General features: G+C 41.1%; 2 protein-coding genes across 2 annotated transcripts in view; both read left to right on the top strand.

Annotated features, from left to right (window-relative positions):
* The first annotated feature begins 1,026 nt into the window (after nucleotides 1–1,026).
* Nucleotides 1,027–17,334, top strand: part of LOC145455067 (uncharacterized) — a 29,760-nt gene continuing 13,452 nt past the window's right edge. The window contains exons 1-4 of the mRNA XM_080333019.1: nucleotides 1,027–2,511; nucleotides 2,854–2,997; nucleotides 3,130–3,239; nucleotides 5,333–5,456. Of these exons, the coding sequence (XP_080189145.1) occupies nucleotides 2,445–2,511; nucleotides 2,854–2,997; nucleotides 3,130–3,239; nucleotides 5,333–5,456 (445 nt within the window). The 5' untranslated portion in view covers nucleotides 1,027–2,444. The remainder of the gene's footprint in view (nucleotides 2,512–2,853; nucleotides 2,998–3,129; nucleotides 3,240–5,332; nucleotides 5,457–17,334) is intronic.
* LOC145455069 (uncharacterized) lies at nucleotides 7,518–11,426 on the top strand. The gene is made up of 2 exons (XM_080333020.1): nucleotides 7,518–11,244; nucleotides 11,314–11,426. The coding sequence occupies exon 1, from the start codon at nucleotides 7,570–7,572 to the stop codon at nucleotides 10,663–10,665; it is 3,096 nt and encodes a 1,031-aa protein (XP_080189146.1). The 5' UTR covers nucleotides 7,518–7,569; the 3' UTR covers nucleotides 10,666–11,244; nucleotides 11,314–11,426.

The following is a 17,334-nucleotide window of genomic DNA, read 5'->3' on the forward strand; positions in this document are numbered from 1 at the left end:
ATTAAAACCATGTTTTACACAAAGGCCTCGTTTCAAACATGTCTGTTTTAAATGTAACCATAGCTATACAACCTACAAGTCGGCAGATACGGAATCAAAAATAAGGAATATCGGCCTGGTGTAAATGACCATAATAGTAGTCGACTAACAACAACAACAACAACAACAACAACAACAACATAAAGGAGCCTACTTCGATTCCGATTTAGCAACCATATTCAGGCAGAACACGACATACTATGTACCATTCCCTTCCCCACTAGTAAACCAAGTTTTACCCAATTGCGCAAAACCAATAAACCGCAATACCGTGTCGCACATTAGAATGAAATTGGAAGTTACAGATCGGTGCCTGTAGTTTTAGTTATGATATTGTAGTACCGATTGTAGTCGCGGGGAAGGCAGCAGCGTGAATATCAAGCACGGAAGCTTCGGAGTTAAGTTACAAATATGACGTCCCCTTGTTTCTGTGGACACGGTTTTAGGTCGCCGCAGAAAAGGTTTAAAACCACATTGGTTTATATAAGGGGTTCTTAATCGGTGTGCCATCGAACACTTGGGGTTCCGTAGAGGTCAAGATCCACACTCAACTCATACGTATGATTTGTGGTGGTACGCCCATCTTGGCCATCATTGGTTGCAGGCAATTAAGCCAAATGAGTAGGGGAATTGTAACTGTTGTGCGGTGGTAGGTCATGTGCAGTGGCGTGCGCGGAAAAGATAGGGGTTCAAGTTCGAGACCGTGACTTTTTGGTATGCCAGTTCTATCTCCACGATTTATAATCTCATTTGAAATTAAGCAATTGGTATCACGCTGTTGCTTTTCGACCGAACAATACGATGACACTTTCCGAGATGAAGCCTCGCATTTACGACCTATAGTATCTGAATCGGAAAAAAAGTCAGACTAATTTTCAATAAATAATGTTTTCGTTTTGCGTGAAAATTGTATTTAGCTAGGGTTGCCATACGTCCAGAATGTCCCGGACATGTCCGGAGTTTCCCCGTACAAACTGCGTCTGGTAGGAAAATCTAAATACGCTTTAATATCCGGAATTTTGAAAGCTTGAAGTAGACTCAAAATTTTTTTCGTAAACCAGCATAAACAATATTATTTTTAAGCAGATTTATGTTAGTTGAATTTTCAGCTTCCATGAATTATCAGCTTCCATGATAGATCGTGAGTGAGTCTGGGCAATCTGGCCTTGTTTAGTAATCAGCGTATTAATTTTTTTTAAGTTGGTAAGAAGATCGCGACCATGAACGGAAAGGACGTACTTTGCTTTCGTCCTTGATGTTTTTGCGGCATATACATCGACTCATGATATACACACACACGATCTGTTCATATGCATACCATAAATGCATGATGTGCATATGCTGCTGGACAAGGAAGGTGCAGATATAGCCGTGTACGACTTTCTAAATCTTGCACCATCCCTCCATGCTATATTAGTAATGCATAAGCGCCAAACAAGGATGTCATCGATACCAGTGTCACTAATCAGATCATTGGTCTGACCCGGCCGGTGATCTAACTCGCGACCTACCGATCAAGAAGCTGGACCCTTCGCCATTACGCTGTCTTTTCTTCATTTTTATTCCATCGTTGCCGACTTCTGGCCTGGTCTCTCAATGGGAACATAAGTCACACTGATTTTCAATAAATGTTGTTTTCGTTTTGAGTGGAAATTATATTTACACAGTTTCGTTCTTTTAGCACACTGTTGGTGCACAGTTCATTTTGTGCACCGGGAATCTATATAGTAATGTATTCGATTTCTAGTTAGATGTGTAGTGTGGTAGACTTTTGTTTTTATGACTATACAAAAATCTGGGCTGCCGCAAAGGCTTGCAGGTTGGGCAGGCCTAAGTGCTCCGCGGATTAGTAAACGTTAACAACAACTGGTTTAGATGTACTTGTACCTGAGTAAGCTTTCAATTTATTGACCATTCTTGCTCGTCGTTAACTCTTTGTAAGCGCTCGTAACGCCAGCCCTATAAGGCGGTTTGTTAAATCATTGGTATTGTGCTATATTTGGCGTGTATACGTGAAGATCGATCTACCGATCAGACTGGAAATCAGACTGTAACTCTAAACGATACTATACAACACCCACGATACATTTACTCAGAACCAGCGTAATAATGAACTGGTTTTGTAATACACCATCTTAGCATTACATCGAGTCCGACGTTGATATAGATTTACTCATATTGTCAATGCAAACAGACTTGCGTGCAAAACCGTGCTAGAATTTCTGAGTTCAACCATCATGAAAAAAGGTTCGTGTCGAGATTGATTGAAGTGGAGCGGTCATCAAATTGTTCAGAACTATTTATTCGTCTTATAGTGTCTCGGTATCAGTGTCAGCAGCTAACAGGCGAACTTTAAATTGATGTACCTTGAATAATGCATCACATTCGACCGTTATTTTCAGTTTATGATGGTGTTTCGAAGACGCTCTTTAATCCACGTAGCTATCGTTCTTTCAGTTATCGATATTGCAGGTAACTCCATTTAAATATTATTAGTCAAAGGATTTCGCACAACTTCAATTATAAGTAGAACTGTCCTAAATATTTATATGTGTAATTGTGCAGCGTGCAATGCGATGGAAATGACAATATACGAGTCAAGCCAGGTCATTTTAGGGCAATGACGCACGTCCAGTTAGGTTAAAAATAAAATGCCTTTTACTTCAATTTTATTTATTTCCACCGGCCATTGTCGTAAGGGGGTGCGAGAAAACTCCACGGAAGCTCAACGGGTTAAGAAACACCGGCTTATTCGCTTCGGGTTATCTGCGTCGTAATTATTGAAATCGAAATATGATTAGTAAAATTCTGCAGATTCGGTATGGTCGACTTGGACGCCATGTAGTGCTTCCTGTGGAAAGGGACGGTCTTTTCGTTATCAACGATGTCAACCACCAACACCAATATGCTCCGGAGTTAAGAGGGAGATGAAGGAATGTTTTGAGCAATTTTGTCCAAGTAAGGCGAAAATGTCATAGAATAATACCGTGGCACGCAAACATGCTTATGCTTACTATTGACTGATGAGCATTACCGCTTATTGTTGTCAGCACGGCGAGGGCTTTTGCACGACTTTGTACTTTTGTCCAGGTTACCTCTCTTGGCCAAGGATTCATTTTAAAGGAAGTCTTGTGGTGGATATCAGCACGGTCAATAACTATCGTTGCAACTACGACTTGCAGAAATTCCGCGAATCATCGGTGATTAACTCTGAAAAACGTAGATTATCCTTTTATGTAGTCTAAGCCGGAAATCGTGTGTCCTAACGATTTCCACCGTAGCGCAGACAGCAAATCAAGTTATCGGCACTTTCTGGCAAAAAAAACAGCTTTCACTTTCACTTGACCCACTCAGCTGGTTGCTCATGCAAATGAGCCAACTAATTCGTATTATTATATATCCCAGTAAATGCGAAGTAAACACACCTCTTGGGGTAGTATTACATAACTTTTTTCAATAGTGTATGTAGGCTATATTAATTATAGGTATTGCAGTCACGTTTTCTCATGACGATGTGATAGGAGATATCCGGTGACTCACAAACACATGTCAGCCTATTGGTAGTAGACATAGACGTGTGACTGAGCAATGTGAGCATGATAGTGTGCAATGAGCATTTGTATCTTGCGCCTTTTGTATGTTGCGTATATTGCACCCCCTTAATATGTGGATTTCTAAGAATTACGAGTTCAGAAAAAAAACAAGATGAGGTTGTTCAACACTTTTCAGAAAGAATTTTATTATGTAATGCAACTAGGGTTGCATTTAAAACAAATGGTTGTTTAAAACACTTTGTTTAAAACATGTTTTAAACAGGCCTTTAAAAAAATGTTTTTTTTAAGTTGTATAATTATGCCATAATTGTGTAAATACTTTCCAAAAAACATGTTGTATGAGCCTACGGACGATTATAGCACCCGATTTAGCCGACGTATTCGATATGAGATGGTTGGAACCCTCAAAATAGTCGGGTCGACAGCTATAGTACGTAGATATATCGTCAAAGGAGCTATATTTACTAGGGGAGGTTCGCGTCCACAACAGAACCTTGGTAGGTTCTGCACTGTGAACCTTTTTCATATATTACAATTTTCACTTAATTATAACATCTTTCGTTCAAATTTATTGCATTTCAACTGCGAGCCACGCTATGCGTGGTGCTGGCAGTATAAAAATCAACACTAACCGAGCATGCACCTTGACAATCTCAAAATTTTTACTTGCTTTCTTACAAAAGTTTGCTCGACATATCCAGCTTTCCGTTTGCGAATATTTGGTGACTCTCTGCCGTGTTCTTGACCCGCAATTACATAACATAAATAGCGAAATACACTACATGTAGTCGGTGAATGATGCTTATTCAACCAATCAATTGAATTGATGTCGTTGGCTGATGTAAAAAATCTAGCAGGTGAGCGGGGTCATGTGTTGGCTACTGCTGTATAACTTGTTAGTGGGGTGATATCGGCAACAACTATAGCAATCCGTTTTACACTCTTCTCAATATCAATGTAACAATACTCGGACTCTGAATACATTTTCCGGCCTGGTCCAGACCGTTAAGGCGTAAGCTTATACCCCTGGTAAGTCCTCGTCGAAATTGTTGGCTAAGCGATGGAAGATATTGGTTTTATGGGAATATTATATTCTTTGATCAGTTGATACATTTAGCGACGTTCAAAACGTCATTCAGCATTGTGGCATTATGTGGCCCGATTCGTCGCTAGGTATCGTGTACACTGTACAGTGTACAGTGTACACACTGTGTCACATTACCATCATAGGCTGTCACTTCATTGAAAGATATGATTGGAATTAGCAATATGACGTCAGGTGACGTGATGAGGTTCACGTTCGCGTTCACACAGAACCTTCCAAAAAGGTTCGCGTTCACACGAGCCTGAACCTTTCAGTGGTTCGCACCATCCCTAATATTTACCCTATATTTTCAATCGTCAATGTCAATCCACTATGACGTCACAATTGAATATTCGTGACGTCAGTACTTTTTTAAAAAAAAAAACAAAAAACATGTTTTAAACTAGGCCCTTGTTTTAAACACGTTTGTTTTAAATTGATTTTTGTTTTTATGCCACCCTAAATGCAACACTTACGTAGATACGCGAAAATGTTCCGAACTTAAAGTTATATCGAAGGCCTGTTTTACCTCATTCTGTGACCGGTCGTGCATGCGATACAGAGAAAGGCACCTAAAATATGTGTATGAAATTAGTAGACCCGTCACTGTTTCCTTGATGAATTCCATGTCGCAATTTTTACTTGTGCACTGCAGACCGGAGGCTGGCGCCCCGACGGAAGTGGTCACGTCTATCTATCGAATGCGCAAGTTACGAGTTTCTGTGAGAGGCCTGGGCAGTGTGATGGCGAACGGCCTATCATATCTTCACGGGTAACACGTAAGTCGCTAACTCATGTATATAAATCTACGAAACATTGGCCGTAATAGTCGATAACTCATACGGTTTACTCCAGTATAGCCTTATATAGAAAAGAGTCTACTGAACTGAAACTGGAAATCGACAATCGAAACGTTAATCAGCGTAGCTTTGCAATGTTTGTAAAAGATTCTGTATTTGAAGCTGTTGGTCTCAAGAAATTAGTGAACATTCACAGTCTCTTGCAAATGAATTCCTGAATTATGTTCTCAATCTTTCGCAAGAGGTTCCAACCTCACCACGGAATACATTTTGTCGTATTTTATGATAACTATATAATCACGACCCGAAAAGAGCTTCAAGATGAACTTCCTGATAGGAATAACTACATGCTGGACGTGATATGTTCACTGAGAAATCTGTTTCGGTCAAACCCGAAGGTGTCGTTGGAAGCGTTACGCGTCAATATTCCATTGATATCCAATATCCATACAGTTCCACCTATCTTTGTAAAGATGGAGCTTCGGCTCTCGTTCATATCAAATGGAAAGCGCGAATTCCTGAGACACGACCTCGTATTTCAAGACTTGCTTCTGAGCTGACATGCAGCAGCAGAAATCATATTACGTGATTTCGCTTTGAAACAATAAAGGTCTTCAGTGACAAATGTCGGTAGCAGGACAATTGAGCTAAACTTAAGCGCGGGGTCCGCGTACACGAAAAAGTTGAGAATCACTGCTGTAAGCCTTCTTTGTGTCTGCGAATATTTGACACATCCAGCATAAGGCAACGCACAGTAAGGGAGTATAATGCATTGTAGACTGTAAAGCAGGGATGTCAAACATACGGACCGCGGGCTGCATCCGGCCAGCCAGACGGTTTCTTCCGGCCAGCGACGTGATTGTGAAAAGTGCTTGTATTATCCAGCACACTTCTAACAAATGTTGAGATTTTTAGTACGAAATACTTTCATTAAACGATTTCTTGAGACAGCAAATGTCGAGTAGGTTCATCGGTCACATTATAACCATCCAAAAGTTACACCATGTGTATCAAACTGAACTGACGCCGCGGGCCTGATTCAAATATTCCAATCAGTCGCGGGCCGCACCAGTCAAATGATTCCAAAATATTACCTCAAAGTCCATACCCTTGTTTTTCATTTGAATACTTTATTATCAAGCCCATATACACAATATCATACTACATTACATTACGGATTATAGGTGTAGCCGCCGTACGGCCCTAAGGTGTCGCTGTGGCTCCTTCACACTCCCGCCGAGCAAGAAAGTGGACTCTGTGTCATTGTTACCTCATAGCGGTACCTAGGTCTGACGTATCGTGGTGATATTCACTGTTTAGTGCACGTGCGTTAGATGTAGGATCGTTTTGGCATTAGTCCAGTTATTAGAATAGGAATAGTTAGGTTTATTGCATTTCTAGAATAGGGCTAGTTAGGCTAATCCATTCATTGTCTCACTGTTTTGATATCTCGTTACAGTCAAAGTAAATCTATAAATAAAATAGACTAAAAAACCCGGAAGACACATTGTCAAGTAAGATGCTTTGTATTTGATTAGCTTAGGACGTACTTGCCAATGCTTATTGTATTTCATTTTTAATAGAAAACACGCACCAACAAAGCGAGTCTTTTTCTCTGTGCCGAAAGGGAATATAAGCAGCCAGATATTTCAATCCATCCTGTGGCGCGATCTGCGGGTTGCGGCTACATTAGTTTTTTGACAATCTTCAAATCTGTTCGTTGGAACACCTTCATCAACAAAGAAAACCAAAATGGCTGAAGAAGCTAATTCAAACTTGCTGCTAGTGGAGACTGAAGAGCAAACGATGGTACCGGTACGTGATGAGAAATCAAACAATGCCCAGGCGGGCACAAGCAGTGGTTCCATTGGCCTCGAACAAATCCAAAGAATGTCGAACACTGACAAACAAAGAGAAAACAAGAAGTCAAAGTCAGCTGTGTCGACTATTCACAAATCAAAGTTACTGAGGTCACATTCTATGACTTTAAGGAGCCTGCCGACCAAAGGTAGGCCGTCCTTGTCATCGAGCCACTGCCAAATCACTGAAATCACGGTTGTCTGTCTCGAGCACTGCAACAGGATCAAGCTACATGAGTAACTCTCAAATACTCAGTTTACAAAACTCGAGGGATGTTCACCGCGACAAAAAGGCTGAAATGGACAAAAAACACGTCCAGCATCGCTTTCAGCAAGAAAATGACGCCTTCGAAGATCAGATAAGATCTGAAGAGGAACAGATCTACCAGGAATTACGACGTCAAGAAGAGGAAGAAAAGAAACGTCAAGAAGAAGAAATGAGACGTCAAGAGGAAGAAAAGAGGCGTCAAGAAGAGGAAAAGAGGCGTCAAGAAGAAGAAAAGAGGTATCAAATGGAGTTACGACAAAAACTAGAAATGCATAAAAAGAAAGCTCTCGAAGGCAGAAGGTCTTTGAATCTAAGATTGAGGAATAACCTTCAAGAAATTGACGATAGAACTGAGCGAGAAAAGCTGCAATCAGAAGCTCAATTCGAGGAAATTATGATTGAACGGGGACTATATAACGGCTCTAAAAGCACCCAAATTGTGCATCAACCAACATCAAGCTCGAACTCCGTCACAGTATCCGAGAACGCCGACTTTCCACCGGCACTAGTGGTGAAATCCGAGCCGCAACAACTTCGAGAATCGTCGGTGACTCCAAATCTCTCAGAAACAGGTATGTCGGCTATTTTCTCACCCCTTGGAAGTTCATATTGTTCCTTACCAATTCGCAGTGTGGGTGCTATGAATGCAAGTAGTGTGAGTGCAACGAACGCCAGCAGTGTGAGTATGAGTAGCCCTAGTACTGTGATATCTGGCACTAACGCCTATCATCAACCCTCTAATTTGGTTTGGTCTAATAGTCCCATCATGTCAAATCTAACAAACTTGGTAGCTACAACTTCTCCGCTCACTGCTTTGAATCATAAGCCTATTTTCGATGTGAGAAGGCCACCGGACCCAGAAGTAGTGCCTAGTTCGATTTTGAATTCGACAAAAAATGACTCATGTTCGTCTGTCAATGTTGTGCATTCTGTAGCCCCGCCAGTAATTCAATCAAACCTTTTGCCACCTTTAGAACCCCCAATCTTTTCTGGTAATCCAAGTGACTTCAATAGTTTCATGGACATTTTTGAAATAGCAATTGGAAACAAAATTATAAATCAGAAACAAAAACTGGTGTACTTGATGCGTTACACCAAGGGACCAGCAAATACTCTCGTCAAGAGCTGCTTACACCTTGATGCAAACGACTGCTACCGAGAAGCACTGAACCTGCTACAAGAGACGTATGGCCAAAAGTTCCGAATCGGACCTTCTTGCTTAAACTCAGTATCTTCTGGTCCTCAAGTAAAGTTGCATGATCAAGATGGCTTGGCGATTCTTTCCGCTGACCTTATATCCTGTGTAAATACTCTCAAAGGTATTAACTACCAATCCGTCTCGCTGGAGACAATTGATAAAATCGCACTCAGAATGCCCTCACAATGGAGGTCAGGCTGGCTTAGTGTCATGGACCATATCCTTCATGAACTGAAGAGCGATGTGAAAGTGAGCGACATATCTGCTTACCTGCGAAAAAAGGTACGTGAAGCGTCAAACGTTCCTCCCCGAGAACAAAGTAGTACAAACAATAAGCCAGTTGTCGTAAGGCAAGCAAAATCAAACTTTGCAACTTCAGTTCGTGCTGGTAATAACGACGCCAAGGATGACCGTGGTTCATCGTGCGTAAAATGTAAGAAAAAACACTTTCTCAATCAATGCCACGAGTTTCGTGATATGGACGTTACTGACAGAAGAGATTTCGTGAAAAATAATAAGCTATGCTTCTCATGCTTGCAACCCGGACACTGGTCTGACAAATGTACCAGAGAAAAACCATGCAAGTATCAACATTGTAATGGAAAACATACTACACTCCTGCATGTGAATCCAGTGTCCACAAACGATGAGAACAAACCCGTCGTCCAAAATTCTGCGGCTTCAACTGTCGCCCAAGAAAACGCTCCAAAGGCTCAAGGACCTGTGAAATTCAATGCATTCGCCAAATTACCTGAAGAAAATGTGTTACTCAACGTGGCACCTGTCCGCGTCAGAATTCGAGGAACAAACTGCTATATTGCTACACACGCTTTCTTTGACAACGGAAGTCATCTTTCCTTCATTAGTGAAAATCTTGCAAATGAACTTTGCCTCCAAGGCGGTCAAACAGAATTTGATCTTCGCACCCTGGCAGGATTATCCGGTTACAAAGGTAGCATATTCGATAATCTTGAGTTATCCGACTTCTATGGCACAGAATATGCTCTGCTCGCACCATTAGTATCAACTGACAGTATTGGTGTCGAGGACGTTGACATTCCAAGACAAGAAGACGTCAACCAATTTCCGGAATTCCAAGACGTGTGTATTCCAAAACTAGCATCCGAAGTTGGATTATTAATTGGAAAAGAAAACAGAAGGCTTCACAAGCCCTTGGAGGTTATTCATGGTCCAAATGACTATTATGCAACCAGAACGTTTGCAGGCTGGATGATAAACCGCCCGGCCAAATTGGCAGGCGGAACAGAAAAGGTATTTTTCTCAAAGCCTGCAACAAATTCGCCGAAATCCCTATATCAGCTGTGTCGGTATTTTGTCGACTCGAAGAAGAACGAGAAACAAGAACTGTCTCAAAATGATAAACTGTCTCTTGAATCTGCAGAAAAATCAATGGAACTGTATAATGACATCTCACTTAATGATGGTCTGCTACAGGGGCCAGATTTGACAAAGGACCTGGTTCAAGTCTCTTTCAGTGTCCACAAACATATCGTCGGCATCCAAGGAGATGTTCGAGCTGTGATTCACCAAGCGAAGGTTTGTGAAGAAGACAAGGATCTGTTTCGACTCCTACGGAAGAAAGAATTCCCCTACTCTGAAATGAACTCAAGCTGTACGGTCAACAATGACAAATACTTTCCAAAAGAACCGATATTTCCAATCGGCCTCTCCTTTCTCTGGAGGATCTGTATAACTGTAACGTGGTATCTTGCGAATTTCCGCAACGCCTTCAAGACATTCGTTTTCAACCAAATCAAAGTTGGGTCCAACCTGTATCGATGGTGGAATGTACCGTCCAAGTTGAATCCCTGCAGACATCGCCTTGAGAGGCCTTTCTGCTGATACACTTCTAAATTTGTCTTTCTGTCAAACTATCCACAGTTGCTCCTAGTCCAACCACTGAGGACTAAACTTTCAAAATACACCCGTTGTATTTCTAAGCTTGCCCTCTTGCATAAGAGAGAATAACTGTTGTTTTGATTTCGTTAAATAATTACCATTTCGTTTGGTAGCACCTGCTGACTGCGTGAGTGTGTGTATGTGTGGAAATCTCCAAATTCGGAACAAATTTTGAATTTCCAAGGGGCCAGGATGTAGCCGCCGTACGGCCCTAAGGTGTCGCTGTGGCTCCTTCACACTCCCGCCGAGCAAGAAAGTGGACTCTGTGTCATTGTTACCTCATAGCGGTACCTAGGTCTGACGTATCGTGGTGATATTCACTGTTTAGTGCACGTGCGTTAGATGTAGGATCGTTTTGGCATTAGTCCAGTTATTAGAATAGGAATAGTTAGGTTTATTGCATTTCTAGAATAGGGCTAGTTAGGCTAATCCATTCATTGTCTCACTGTTTTGATATCTCGTTACAGTCAAAGTAAATCTATAAATAAAATAGACTAAAAAACCCGGAAGACACATTGTCAAGTAAGATGCTTTGTATTTGATTAGCTTAGGACGTACTTGCCAATGCTTATTGTATTTCATTTTTAATAGAAAACACGCACCAACAAAGCGAGTCTTTTTCTCTGTGCCGAAAGGGAATATAAGCAGCCAGATATTTCAATCCATCCTGTGGCGCGATCTGCGGGTTGCGGCTACAATAGGCATTCCATTCTATAGCCGTACCATTGACAATAATACAATGATTGCGCGGCTCAATGCGGTTATAAACCGATATAACCTTGGCTCTAACGATGATATAAATTAGATTATTTCTATGCTAGGGTTACCATATTTTTGTGACCCAAATTCCGGACGCTCTTTAGCGCCCACTAGTGGATTTTAAATGAGTTATGAGCACATTTCGATCAATATGACGTCACACCAGCAAAGCTTTGTCTATCGACTAGAGGTGGTCACGATCTGGTTCAGGAGTATGTGGCTGTGTGTTGTAAGTTGTAACCACGGCCGAAGCCACATATTTTCACCTCACTCCCGCACAAATAAACACTGATCGGCCCCCCGTACGGCAGTGATGAGCGGACTGTAATATTTTTCGGTCCAAGTCCGATCCTGAAAATTTTTATTTCAGTCCTAGTCCATCCTGATCCAAAAATATTTTCCAAATTTACTGTCCAAGTCCGGTCCTGAAAATTTTCAATTCAGTCCTAGTCCATCCTGATCCAAAAATATTTGCCAGATTTTCAGTCCAAGTCCATCCTGATCCAAAAAAATTTCAAAATCTAAAATCTACAACTGAAAAAACAGAAGGACATGTTATAGGGCGGTTATAAACACTGAACATCTAATTCGATTCAATTCCAGCTTGTAAGAAGCGTAGTTAAAACAACATGAGAATTTTCAATATACTAAAAAGTAAAAAGTATACACATTTTAGATAGTGGCTGCCCGTCCCTATGAAGTTTTGTACGAAATTGGTGCATTACGAGTTTGATTCAATTCCAACCAATGGAAGCGTGAAAATCGTTGTATTTACTGTGGAAAATTCTGTCATCAATAATTAGAGCTACAACCCTATTTTGAACAGCTTCTTGGAGGTACAGAACTTGCATATACAATTGACTAATATATTCATATTGAGATTTACCCATACATTTTAGGCAGACACTCATCAGGGACAATCGTCAGCGACTAGTAGAGAATTGGAAAGAACCTTGTATATCAACAATTGTATCACAAAATACGACAGGCGAAAATATGTCATCCGAAAATATACGGGTTCATTCCAATATGAATATACTATTCAACACTACACTCGGGGCCGTGCATTACTAAATGCAGAGTGACTAGAGTAACACTCATGGATGCCAACTTTGAGGAGGCTCTCGGAGCCAAAATATCTTGTGACAAAATAGTGCCAAATTATCTAAAGTACGGTGATGTGTTGCAATAGGCATTAAGCATTGCATTACCATCTAGCTTACGGTACTTTAGGCTGCAGAAAGAAGATTGTACTACCACGACTTGGTAGAATTCGTGCTCTTCTACTATAGGGTTGAATTCAACTCAAGTTAAATCTAGAAGTCTACAACAGCAAAAGTGGCACGAATATAGCATACGAACTAGGCAAACTTTTCCTATAAATCAGCAAACCTAGTAGTATCTTGACTCGACCTAAATCAATGTGTCCAAGAAAGAGAAATATAATAGGTACCTAGCCCAGATGGCGAAGGATTGTTAACATTATACAAACAGGCTGTTGCACTAGCGCCACTTGCCACCTTGGCAGCAGATAAAGTGACCTCGACCTAAGATTTCGATATGCACCTATATGCGAACATCAATTCCATATTTCTACAATTCTAACATCAAATACCGGTAGTTCCTAAGGTGCTCACGTAAACAACACTTGATAAGATCTAATGCGCTGTTGACAAATTTACACTGCTCTGATTGAAGAAATTCGAAAGTGCCAATGTGCCATACGTGCATCCCTAAAAGACGGACCAGCGGAAACAGCGGAAAGAGCGGTGCTAACCAGCATGAAAATTTGCAAAAGTTCCGTAATTTGGCTTCTAAATGCGTCAATTGGCAACACTTGCAATAATTCTTCTCTCCAGCCGCCCCTCACTTCTGGTTACGAAACCAACGTGCCCGAGTCCGGATTTCGAAAATGCTCAAAATCCAAGTCCAACCTATTTTTGAAAAATCACAATCCGGTCCAATCCGGATCCGACATTTTTTTTCAAAATCACAATCCGGTCCAATCCGGTACCGACGAAAATAACCCATAATCCTGATCCTGTCCAATCCAAGTCCAATCCAATGCTCATCTCTGCCGTACGGTAATCGATGCAACTTCTGGGGGCTTTACTACATGCATCTGGTCGTAAATGATTTGAATGAATTACAGAAGAGCGCGGATAACTAATCCTCTTCGATAATCGATAATCAATATCGATAATGACAATAATGTAACGTTGGGATACTTTTTTTTATCACACACATGGTAGCCTACAATGCGGTAAGACACAATGCGCTGTAATGAACGGATAGGCAGTGCCCGACGTCACAGTTATTTTCGATGTTGACATTTTATGAAGCCGCGGCCCTTTATAGTTCTTTCTATTCCGTGTGAGTGCTTTCTGTCGTCGGATCTTTTTCTGGGCTTTTTGCGGCGGGGAAAGAGGAGACCAGATAAGCCTCCGGCGGGAATCGTACCGGCGCCGCCCGGTTAGTGGACCCTTATCGTCACCACTACGCTATCTCCCTCGTGTATTGTGGCATTATGTCAATAATATTGGTTCTTCCATATATTATTATAAGACCTTGTTAGTTTCCACACCCTATTTAACGTCCACTTGTAGATTTATATAACTTTATTATAGTTACACGAGCTTTTGGAGCGCCGCTCCTTCATCAGGTGTTAAAGCGAAAGTAAAATTATATAATTTTGATCCTCTCTCCGCCCACATGATCAGAGTTAGCGGTCGAGCTGGTGAAGGATGATGACTTCGAAAATGCAAGTATAGCGTAATTGTACGTCATGATCATGTCACACCGATAAGATCATTTATCAGCCTGCACCACTGAGCTACATAAACACCGCACATTCGGTGGTTACCAACCTTTTATGGTCGCGACTCCATTTCCAACTTGGCGTTGCCCAGCTGATTACTAATTAATGGTCGGCAAATTTGCCCAGATTTATACTCACAGCCTATTTTGGAAGCTGATTACGTTCAACCTCTTCGTAAACCCCTGAATAAAGGCAAACTATCTTTGAATAAAGCATCCAAACGGCCTCAACCGACTCTATGAATATACCGTTACCTTGTAATTGCGATTACAATTAGACTTATTTCTGTAAATAATTGCTATTTTGTATTTTTTATCGCAGTTTTTGAGAGGGTGGTACTACCGATATCCAAACGAAGATATGTGATACTAAATCGCGCGCAGCGCGAAGAAAAATTTCATAAATCTGCCTAAAAACAATCTTGTCTATGTTCATTTACGAAAAAATTATGAGTTTTTTTCAAGAGTTCAAAATTCCGGACATTTGAGCATATTTTGGAAATTCCTCCCGGACGCAGTAAAAACAGTGAAATTCCGGACATGTCCGGGAAATTCCGGACGTATGGCAACCCTATTCTATGCTCCCTTTGTTTTAGTCGATACTGGCATCAACCCTGCGTGTGTGTTGTGAGGAATTTACATTTAACTGTAAACGCGGCGTTAGAATTTGGTTCATTATTATCATATAGTGATTCGGGTTTTTCTCGACCTTCTAAGTCAGAATTAATGCAACAGTGCGACCTTGCGTAACTTTTATATACTCCATGTAACCTGCATATAAGGGTTTAGAATTGGCGTTTTCGCTTTTGTGAATAACTAGTTTTCGGTAATTTTTTCCTTAAAACTCGTAACTCGATATATGTACTATTTCGCCTTCCCGGAATTGAGTGTGAATGTCAGCGACTTGCTCCTAACGTTAACTAACATGCTGTCGCGTGATTATAATGTGGCCCATGAACATACTCGACATTTGCTATCTTGAGGGAATATTTTTTAAAAAAAAGCTATTTCTTATTACAAATTCCAGAAATGCGCTGGATAAAACACACGCATTTTTCAATTTACTCAGAATTGCTTCGCGGGCAGGATGAAATCATCTGCAGCGCCGTATGCGGTCCACGGGCCGTATGTTTGACACCCCTGGGTTACACTGCAGTCAACATCAACAACAAGTTGCTATTACCATTGACACCCAATTTCGAAAAGACAGCTTGAGTCGCTCGTCTCAAATGATACCCACAAAGGAAAATTAGAAAATTATTAAGCCCGTGTCGAAATGCGAATTTGGAATTGTGATCGTCTCACAAAAGGATGTGTTGTTTTAGTTTCGTCTGATAAGTGTAAGCGATTCCAATATATCTAGAGCGGGGGTGAGCAATTATTTTTCTCCGCGGACCAAATGAAAATCAGAAAATACGTTGGCGGGCCGAGTAAAAAATTTTAGCTGTATTCTCCAGCGTATTAATTTTATTTCTAAATTGAAAGCAGGGCTTTACACTGTTAATAAATGCTGCTCATTTGATGCGTTGATATTAGGGAGTGAGAATCTGACGGTTACTTAATTATCCAAATTAATATTTATTTGCCGTCATATTTCGAATCAATGTTAAAAATGATACATTTTGAATTCTTTTTAAGCCCCTATCCTCGTTTTTCTATCAAGACATTAAATTGTATGTGGGATACTACGAAGCTTATTGTTTTACGCACTGCCTTCTGAGCAGATCGACGAAATAGCATTGTTTTTGAGCAAAGCTTACAGTTCTTCTGAAATTCGCCCTGCCTTGACCGAGTGTATGCATTCGTGTGTTTGTCGCAAGGCCGACAGCAAATTTCAGCTTTCGGCTTTCTTTTTTTTTTGACATGCTCGTTCATCCCTTATGGGTAATGATGACTCATGGTAATCATGGACACTGATTGACTTCTTTTATGAATAAGGAATTTGCAAACGTACCTCGTAGCAATTTGAAGCAACGATCGTGTAATGCGTAATGTGACACCATGACAACAAAGAAGGTTTGGTGACTTCTTGTGACTTCAATTGTTAGAGCATAATTTGCTCCATTGACTTTATTTTGAACCTGGATTACACATGCAAGGTACGTAGGCTGCGTAATCGCGGCACATTAATAAACAAGCTTGAAAGTAAACAAATTTTTGGTTATTTTATGCAGCCTATGGTTTTAGTCCACGCAGCAACATTAAAAATCAGGTTTTATAATTTCGATTCCAAGCAACTTTCCGCGGGCCACTGAGATTAGCTCCGCGGGCCGCACTTTGCCCGGTCTGATCTAGAGCAACGATAACCTTTACCGCTATACCGCGATCTTTGGAGCTTTGCAGACAAATCTAGTGTCAGACCGACCGACCGACTTGTATGATACACGGGTTTGCACATTTTTATCATCACGCCGTCTCATTATAAAGTCTTTGAAGGGCATGAAAGCACTTATTGGCTATGGTAGCGCGCGCAGTAAACTTGGAAACGATCAAGGCAACCACAGAAGATCGATGATTACGCGACCTAATTTAAATGATGCACATGCACATATTACGAACATTAGGCGATAGGGGGAGATAGTGTAGTGGTTACAATAAGCGGCCACCAATCTGACGGACATCGAAAAGAACTGTGACATCGGGCACTCTAGGCCGAGGTGGATGTTAGAGTAAAGGATCGCTACTGATGCGTGTCGTTCGACATCCTCCTATCTGTTCATGACATCGCATTGTACATTGTGTGTGACTTGTTCAGATGAAAAATATAACCCAACGATGTTATGTTATACATCTGGTGCAGTAGCGACGAACATTTATACCCTATACGCGGCCAATACTGTAAGAATCACTGACGCAACCGATGCCGTTGCCAACTACATGTGGGTGGGGTGGTGTGATTCCTTGCTTGAAACGCTAAATATGACGGAATTAATAATGGTAGGCACGCCAGTTGATAAATATTTTACAATGCTTTGATATTTTGACACGCCGCATACGAAAGGTTGCCGGCGCCTGACGTAGTATATTATTATGTCT

Source organism: Botryllus schlosseri, chromosome 14, assembly GCF_051294905.1.
Source record: "Botryllus schlosseri isolate E-star chromosome 14, Bs_hap1, whole genome shotgun sequence".
NCBI classification, from domain to species: Eukaryota; Metazoa; Chordata; class Ascidiacea; order Stolidobranchia; family Styelidae; genus Botryllus; species Botryllus schlosseri.

Bases quoted from the DNA above. Each gene is read 5' to 3' on its own strand.
- LOC145455069 (XM_080333020.1), top strand. From the start codon at position 7,570: ATGAGTAACTCTCAAATACTCAGTTTACAAAACTCGAGGGATGTTCAC.